Source organism: Adiantum capillus-veneris, chromosome 13 (assembly GCF_014529385.1).
Source record: "Adiantum capillus-veneris isolate H3 chromosome 13, ASM1452938v2, whole genome shotgun sequence".
Taxonomy (NCBI): Eukaryota; Viridiplantae; Streptophyta; class Polypodiopsida; order Polypodiales; family Pteridaceae; genus Adiantum; species Adiantum capillus-veneris.
Window position 1 is genome coordinate 10898887 of NC_140943.1, and position 9707 is coordinate 10908593.

The 9707-nt window shown below is 44.7% G+C and overlaps 1 protein-coding gene across 1 annotated transcript in view; it reads right to left on the reverse strand.

Annotated features, from left to right (window-relative positions):
* LOC147443602 (receptor homology region, transmembrane domain- and RING domain-containing protein 2-like) overlaps window positions 1-8001 on the reverse strand; it is a 68252-nt gene extending 60251 nt beyond the window's left edge. Inside the window, exon 1 of the mRNA XM_086526412.1 lies at window positions 7603-8001. Within this exon, the coding sequence (XP_086382538.1) occupies window positions 7603-7801 (199 nt within the window). The 5' untranslated portion in view covers window positions 7802-8001. The remainder of the gene's footprint in view (window positions 1-7602) is intronic.
* Window positions 8002-9707: the final 1706 nt, after the last annotated feature.

Here is a 9707-nt window from a genome sequence, read left to right on the forward strand (position 1 = left end):
CCATCTTCTTCAAGAATCTCCATGTCTGAAAATTCTTGAAACCACTTACAACACAAAAACATAAACATACCTATTCCTTGTAAAGTGACTGGAAAAACTCGTCTTCCTCAAAGAGTGTGCATGCAATGTAGATGAACAAATAGACGGAGTGCCAAACCGTTCACCACACACCCAAACAATGAGATCAAATCTTGTCTTTCTGATCTAAATCAATCAACTGTGGCAATTCACAATGGAAATGCCCATACTTGGTGCTCATACTTTCTTGTGCTCTTTCTACAACTGTGTCGTGCCAAGGAAGAGACATGGAATGTGACTCCCTTGAATGCATACTTTTCAGCTTTTCATGAATAATCCGCATACATCCGTGCTCATTCATGAGTGAAACGTGCTCAACGTACAATATGTCATGCCTAGGAAAAGGGATCACATAAAGACGCTGACTAGAATACAGGAAACGATCACGAATGAAACAGTCAATCAATGCGTGCGACTAATCATGTGAACACATAGTGGTTCTCTGGACCTAGGCTCGAGAGCCAAGATCGGTTCTTCTTGAGGGGGTTCTTTCTGAGGGGGTTCCTTGGACATAGGCTCGAGAGCCAAGATTGGTTTTTTGTGATTGATCGTCTCTGCAATGAGGTTAGCTTCACTCGAGAAAGTATCAACTAACACATCATTCTTGTGAACAATCACATCATCTTCATGCAAATCATCATGCTTGTGAGAAATCACATCTTGATCATCATGCTTGTCATTATCATGCAATTCATCATGCTTGTCATTATCATGCAAATCATCATGCTTGTCATTGTCATGCAATTCTTCATGCTTATAATTATCATGCAAATCATGTGTGTCTTGCTTTGGAGAAGAGGAGACTTGAGAGAATCTCCTTTTCCTGAATCTCTTGCATCTATGCCTGCACTTGAGAAAAAAGTCGCAACATCTCTTTCACGTGTCGGTCGTTCATTTCTTTTCTTGCTTTGTTCTCGCAATCAAATTCTGCTTTTCTTTCTTCGGCTTCCAAGCATGCTTGCTCGTGCTCACGCTCTATGGCTGCCATTCTTTCTTTGTGTTCTGCCTTTCTTTCCGCTTTTCGTGTTTCGCGTTCTAACTTCATGTCCATCACCATCTTGTCGAAAAGCTTCATAGGATCTGGTGCAATCTTTGGCGTAGATGGGGAAGGGTCGGAAAAACTGCCTGGTGGAGAAAATTCTTCTTCCCCTCTCTCATGCTCATCACCTCCAAGCGAAGTATCCATTCCGCATCAAGTGATGACCATTCTGTGTTAGAGAAAGATCTTCTCTTCACCCGAGTTCTGCTCTTTTCCGCGGGCACACCCCTTCGCAGCCTTGCGCTCACACCAAGGTTGCTTTTTCCCACCTCAAGTCGATTGGCCGGCCGCTAAGTGCACGGTCCGCTCTTAATGAATGAAAAGAGACACAAGGGGAGGCTGGACAAGCCCTTCTTTCTTGGGTTTCCTGTCACTCTTCAAAAACACGATTAGGAATCGACACACCCAAGAGGACTTGGGTTACGTGCGACCGCAACAAGCAAAAAAAAACTATGCGGTTCTTTCCTTGAGTGATACAGAACACTGCCAAAGCTCTGATACCAATGTTAGGTGCAACGGGAGTGAATGTTGAACTTTGCTCAAGATGAGTGGTCCAAACTGTGCTCAAGGATTCCTTTTACTCATGGAAGGGAGAGCCTTCCATTCCTTTAGTGAGAGAGTGCAATGGACACAAACAAAGTGGTGAACATTGTGAATGAAGGTGTATGAGACTGAGAGATAGAGAGAGAAGAGAATACGACACCAGGGAGTTGTAAACCCCTCCTCCAAGGGCCCCACTCTCGATAACGAGAGTGGTCTACTATTGATTGCACAATCTGATACAAGATGCTGATGCAAATCTAATAAGGCTATGTCGAGGCCGACGGTGGTGCCGACGATGACGAGACTATGGCTGAAAATTGAATGCTTGGCAAATCTGCAAGGGTCGACGTTGACGGGCTGATCTACTACTGCAAAAACGCTGGTTCATGTTGCGACCAAACGCTGAAATGTTGTCCCTAAAAACGCTGACTTGTTGGCATTAAAAACGTTGGTCTTGATGTCATGAAAACGCTACTGATTGGCTACCAGAAACGCTGAATAGGCTGCTGTAAAACGCCAGGTACAGCAGGCTGAAAACGCCGAGTGCAAGTCTTGGAAAACGCCAAGCTGCTTTGTGGAAAACGCCAGGCTGATGGGATCCTTGTCTTGCTTGAGAATCGGCATGTTGAGCAATGCTCGTGTTGCCTCCTCTGCCAAAGAGTGCTAACTCTGGTTTGCTTTTATATTATCTTAGCAAAATTGCCCTACCTAGTTCCCAACAAAAGTCACTTAATAAATAAGTGAAAAATGTCAAAAATAGGGAAAATAGGTTTAAAGCACTAGAAAAATGCTCTTGATGGGATCTTATGGAAATCTGATGGTCATGCTGTGTGCAACCAGAGGATATGCATCTAATCTAAGTGTCTAGACATGCACGGTCTGAGAACAGACTCACAAAGGTGTGCCAGATCACTTCCTATTCTAGACTGACTTGACTGAACTGAACCCTAGTCATGCTGTAGCTTGTCCACAAACACAAAGGGTTGGAAGTGTCACGTGACATTGCCCTACCTAGTTTCCAACAAGTCACTTAAAAATACCAAGTAAAAAATGTCAAAAATAGGGAAAATAGGTCTATGAACTGTAAAAATGCTCGCGATGGGTTCTGATTGTAATCTGATGATCATGCTGTGTGCATCCAGAAGATATGCATCTACTCTAAGTGTCTGGACATGCACGGTCTGCGAACAGACTCACAAAAGTGCCAGATCACTTCCTATTCTAGACTAACTTGACTGAATTGAACCCTTGTCATGTTGTAGCTTGTCCACGGATACATAGGGTTGGATGTGTCACGTGACAAACGGGAACTTCGCGTTCAACAGGCACCTTCTCAACAAGATTCCCTACATAAGCAGAGCTAGCGTTTTTGCATCTGCAAAGCCTAGCCGTTTCATCCATCCCCCAAGCCTTGCGTTTTTGCATTGCAGTTCAGCCCCGGCATTGGTAGACAGAGCTGGACATAGCGTTTTGCAGCAAGATCAAAGATCAGCTTGATTCAGCCCTAGCGTTAGCAGATTTCCACCGCAAGACAACATTCAGCCCTAGCGTTTTTGCATCACCATTGCCATCCAGCGTTTTGCAGATTCACCGCGACGGAACACCAAGAAGCACCAGCGTTTTCAGTTCTCAGCACTTAGACACAGCAGAACAAGTCCCGAACTCGCAGATCTCACCTTCCCGCAGCAGATCCTCGCCGCAAGATCAGATCCAGCGCAGTTTGCAGTTTCAGCCCGGAAAACGCAGATTTCAGCATCTCAGTTTTCAGCGCGTCGTCGTCGCATCGTCGTCATCACCGTCATCATCGACATAGGATCAGAATTCAGCAGATACAAGATTTGCAGATTTCAGCCATTAGCGTTTTCAGATTTCAGCCCGTCTCGTCGTCGTTCTCATCGTCATCGACATCGTCAACGAGTCCAAAGCATTGTAGAGATTTGTGCAATCAATAGTAGGCCGCTCTCGCCATAGAGAGTGGGGCCTTCAGAGGAGGGTTTGACAACATTCTGGTGTCGTATTCTTCTCTCTCTATCTCTCAGTCTCAGTACCTTGATTCACAATGTTCACCACTTTGTTTGTGCATTGCACTCTCTCACTAAACGAACGGAAGGCTCTCCCTTCCGTAAGTAAAAGGAACCTTGAGCACAGTTCGGAGCACTCATCTTGAGCAAAGTTCAACATTCACTTCTGCTGCACCTTACACAACCAAAAGAGACGAGGGAGAATATCGACACAGTATTGGGGTCCAGAAGATGGGTTGGTCCCTCCCCTTAAAGAAAATCTTTATTAGGGAGAATCTTTTTACAAGCACAAGACCGGAGTCACCCCTCCATTCTAAATCTCAGACTCAATGGTCAATTCCTTCCCGTGCGGGAAAATTCCGAGACACGGGCTCTCAATTCCGTTTCCGTTTGTATTGAAAGTGTAACGCTCCACAAACCGTTCCGAATTCCGTCCCGAAATCCCTGAGCATAGGCCCGAGGCCTCCTTGCAGTATCTCCGTGAGACGAAATACCTCCAAACGCACAAAAACAAAACAACAACTCGTAGAGCATATTCACAATTGATACATGTCGCTCCAAGTGCGGAAAAGCAACCTTCGCACGCTGACTTCGCACAATCTCCTGCAGATTCCCGCCGGCAGAGTCTCCAAGAGCTAGCGCTCGCAAAACCGGGAGCAACAAGGAGAGCGCTAGAGCTTTTGTAGCCTCTGGAGGGCGGCAGGAATAGAGGTGTGTTGCTGGCAAAAATAGAAAGGAAGGGGGCACTAGAGGAGAGATAGAGCTGGCGGCAAATTTGGCGAGGCCAGAGGAAGAGAGATCGCATATATATTTTCAGCCCAAAGAGAGCGCTAATTTTATAAGTAGCCTTGCTTTATTTTTGCAGTTGGCTGCCCACTTATTAAGTGGACGACTAGTCATCTTTTAAAAAGTGTGTGCCTGTTTAAAAACTTCAATAAAACTCAGTGAGCTGAAAACTGATGCCAGACAACACTTCCCAGGCGTCCTTGGATGCAGTTCTCAGGCACAAATGCAATGCAAACACGGATTCCTCGCAAGAAACATCTGCTTTTCCTGATAAGCACTTCAAAATATTCCGCTTTTTAGAAAAAAGCTTCTCAGAACCCATCTTTATTATTGTGCTTGCAGCTTTCTTTGTCCACTTCAGATTTCCTGCCAGACCAATAGAATATTCCCTTTTCGATGCACTTGTCACCCATCATGTGACGCATCAAGAATATCCACTTCTCGGTCTCTCCCACCGAATTAACAATACAACCCCTTCGTGATGCTTAATGTCATCCATCATATTATGAGAGTGCGCATGTGCGGAAGCGTGAGAGAGGGGAAGAGAGAGGAAGACAGAAGACAAAACGCTAGATGTGAGAGGAGGGGGCTAATCAGCCCCCCATGACCACCATAACCACAAGACCTGTAATACAGCGTATCAGATAACTGACAGTGGGTGCCCCCCTTGGTCCCATATATAGGTGCCCAAGGGGAGGTAGGGCAATGCCAAAAGAAAAGTCCCCCATGACCCAACAAGGAATAAATGAAATATGAGGGCGCCCGGACAAGGTCGGCGGTCGGCCCAGAAGTGGGCGGCCTGACAGTGCAGTCTGTATGTGTATGCAAAGGGTGGCCAGTCCAGAGGCACACTACTCGTACATGCATGCCCTAGACCTATGAAGCAGCAGAGTGGTGTAAATCTAACACCCCCTCTCAGCACCTGATGCTAAACAAACCGCATGAAGCCGAAGATGTGAGGCAAATGATGAAGATATCTACTGCGACGTCCACTGAAGAACAATATTCCAGCGAACTTTGAGAGTGTAGCAGCAATCTGGGGTGTCACAACCTCCGAGAGATCTCTATGATAAAGTGCCGTCACGAGCAGTGTAGCAAACTGCTGTACTCCGCCATTACAGTTTGAAGATATTGCGTGAAGGTCCCGAACTGAGTGTGAAGACAACTCCTCATCGTAAACGAAGTGCCAATAGACCTGCAAGTGTCCTGTCTAGTAGGATCTATGGTGTCTGTAGTCAAACAATCTAGAGAAAATGAAGAAGCCCAGGAACCGTCATGAGAATGATCGGAAGCCTGTCAATGTACGAACCTGTAACCCACTGTGGCCAGGTGGCTAAGCTGTGTAAAACTCCAAGAAGGCCAGATGTAGCAATTTGTGCCGTGGACGTCCTCCGAATCAAGGAAAGCCAGACTAAACAGTCTGCACTGTAGAAGCCACTGTAAGCTGCAGCAGTCACTGATAGACCGCACGGACCACCACCTGATGGTGTCCTGTCAGTAGGTAGGGTAATCCAAGATGAGGGGAAAGCCAGACTCAACAATCTGCGTTGTGAAGGGCCTTTGAGAAGAGGTGTGATTAGACCAAGCTGTCTGCACCGTGATCATCCTGTAGAAGTAGGGAAGCCATACTGACCAGTCTGCGTTGTGAAGATCCTCTGAGAAGAGGAAAGGCCAGACCAATCTGTTTGCGCATCTTGCTTGTATCTCCTACTAAGCTAGTTTTTGTCCTTTGTCTGTTTTGCAGGGGTAATCGAGGCTGATTACTATTCTTTCAAGAGAGAGGTATGTCACAAGCTTGTGATGTGGCATGGCCTTTAACTTGCAAATATTGCCAGAGGGACTAAAAGGGTTGGGTTAAAACCTAACCCCACCAAACTTATCAGAGATGGCTAACGAGCCTAAAACCTCTTCAAATACATCAAGTTCACTAAAAAACACGTACAACTGTTGAAGTGGCATTCCATACACAACTGACCGAAAATCACGGAATCTGCTAACGTGGCAGTGCGGACAGGCCTCGGTTTACAAAAGTGCCTAGAGGACGCTAGCTTTTGGGTTTGGAGCTTTTGGAGGCCAGAGCTTTTCAGTGGTTTGCTTTTGGGCCAGAGGCTACAGTAAAACCTTTATAAGTGTGCCAAGGTCTCTTCTCTTGGTAAATTAGCTTGGGAGCAATACACACAAAGCAGGCACAAATATGCAAGCAACTCGTGGCCGCACAAATCAGCAAGGATGAGCACTCACGCAGAGCAAGCAGGTAGGGACGTTAGATTAGGGTTTTGCAGTCACGCGACAGGGTTAGGGTTTTGTTGTAGAAGGGTTCACAGAGGGAGTATTAGGGTAGGTAAGGGTTAGCACAAGAAAGCTCCACGACACTCTCTCTCTCTCTCTCTCTCTCTCTCTCTCTCTCTCTCTCTCTCTCTCTCTCTCTCTCTCTCTCTCTCATAATGTTCATAAGTGTTACTTTGTGATATGTAGCTCATCCTCACGGAGCATACACTTTAACTTAGATTCTTTTCTATATGCATTCATGGCATTCCCGAAGGAGACGATTATATACCTTTAATCAACTTCAGCCTCAGTAAGACGTTAAAGACTCATCAGATAGAGCTGTGAGGTCTCCTGGAATTGTTCCTATGATGATAAAAGTTCTCTTCTTTTCTTTTCAAAAAGGGTTGCACTTTTGTTTGTTGCTTTGCTATACATTATGATATACATCACTCCACAACACGATATTAAATACTCATGTTTCTGATTTATCAGGAGTCACGCCCAGTCTAAAGCCTAATGGTTGATTTGATTCAACCCATTGAAATTTCAGGTAAGTATAAGAACATAGATAAAGCTTAGGTTTGCAAATTTACACATTAATAGTATTATGTGTACGCTATCACTGTGGGATCTACTAACTTAGTAATAGACCGTATGCACAAAGCCCAGTACCACTTGATGGAAATTAAGCAGCGTTGTGAAACGTCTTTTACAGGGTTTTCAAATTTCGTTTGGAGCGCTGGGCATGCAAAGTCCCCCCCTCCCCTCAAAGAAAAAACAAACAAGCAAACAAAGGCAGGCCATTAATGGTATGATAAAGAAGCTAAAGCTGCAACTTCGGAGAGAGAAGGGAAAAAAAGAGCTTACCGAAGCTAGCTTCGACATCTGGGAAAGGCACAGTCTCATTGGTGGGCGTAATGAGGACAACAGATGAGCTGCTGACGCGCCCCAGAATAAGCGTAAGCACCACAATGGAGAGACCCGCCAAGCTCACCATCACTTCTCTGCGGGTGACCATCCAAGGTGTTCCCCCGCTCCCATGGTGTTCATTATCTGAGTTGGGCATTCTCTGTGTGTGCTGTAACTCAAGACCTGCTCATCTACCTTTCAAGATTTCTTCAAACCGATCTCTGCTGGATAAGCTCTCATAATTGCTCGTTTGTCGCTTCTTCTGTTACGGATGCAAATCTCTGTCTGTCTCTCGCGGAGTTTACAGGGAACCGCACATCAACACGTCGACACTCGCACGCTTCCCTCGTGTCCAAGCTCTTATAAGAAATACGAATTTTTTTCTAACGTGTTGGCTTGGAGCTTGGGTTAGCTTGCAACAAGGGCTCAAAATTCCATACACGTGGGGATCCAAAGTCAATGAGTGGATACATTTATGCGTCCCTTCATCTAAAGACACTAGAGAGAGATGTGATGTTTACACTTGGGCTTGAGCCTGGGTGGCCTCATAGCCTTGGAACTAAGGTGTGGTGATCTAAAGTCAAGGTGTGACATATTTATACCTCCATTCAAATAATTTCAGATTTATTGACGATAAGTTGAAGTGTCTTGTGTGCCCTTTTGTAGAGATGGCCATTCCTTTACACTCTCTCCATTGTGTGATGAGATAATCGTGTGGATCCTATCATAAAGTGGGAATTTGATTTGAATGATCCAAAGGTTGCTGTTGATTTTTCTACTGAGATTGATGTTCAAACGGTTGAAGGCAAACAATTCTCTTATATACATCATCAGGCAACGCAAAGAACTCAAAGAGGAAACTCAGAAGGTGAGGACCTCTTTATACAAACCACAATAGAGGAGGAGAAGATGAGACAAGCACGACATCTCAATGTGCGAGTGGCAAGCATCATGGACACACCCACCTCTACCCTTGAAGAAGAAGAGCTTTGCCTCAAGCTAGGATACAAAAACGACTTTACCTATTCTAGCATCGATGAATGTACAAATTGTTGAGATATGTAACCATCTTCTATGCCTCATTAGGATATTTATTTATCTACTCGTATTAAGCCTCTTTTGGGCTACATATCACTTTGTGGATATGTGCATGCAAAATTATCTTCCAAATAAGGATTCTTCTTTTGTTGATATGCATGTAGCTTAAATTTGATGATGCCTTCTTTGCCTACTCTTGTTTGTCTTTCTTTGATTCAAAAGGTTCGGGCAGAGAAAAAGCATGGCCTTGTCATTCACATATTACGAACTTGATTTGTCTAAATTCTTCCAATTCTCCAAGATGGTCTTCTCATGTGTTTCTTGGATTATTATGGAGCTCATAACTATAAGTAAGGTGATTTTTTCTAGAGACTTTGTTAACGATGATGTCTAAATGTTCTTATTTGATCGATTTAGAAACATCGTATTTCTGCTTTCGTATAAAACAATACTTGTTTGGTCCTTGGTTAGCTTTTTCTATTGATGCATATTTTGACTTTTTTGGTTCGATCTTGTTGATTCATACAAATCCTTTTTCGGCTTTTGTATGTCTGATCTTTTGAGAAGGATTCTCCATGGCTCACTACATAAGTGACCTAGGGGGCTCTCTGTTCTTTATCTTGTATTATTCATAGAATTTTCCATTTACAGTTATGGGGCTGGCCATCCTTTCTTTTATTTGTCTCTCTTTCTGAAAGGGCGGTGGTAATGCGTATGCTAGTCTCCACCCAACCGTGCTATCTTATAGCCTCCCCCTAGCATACACACTGTTCGGCCGTGCCGGTGGCCTTGCCCGTAGGACCCATGTCCTTACATTACCCCCCCCCCCCTTGGAGAATCGTTTTCGTCCTCGAAAACGAGCGTAGGAAACCATTAAGTGTGGAGACATTCTCCCATGTAGAACCTTCTTCAAGTCTATCTAGCCATTTTACCAACACATGTCGTCTGGAATGATGTCTAGTGCGAAGCTCATGAGAATCCAAAATCTTTTTGGGCTCACGAGGGATGCTTTGCGGTTCGATAAG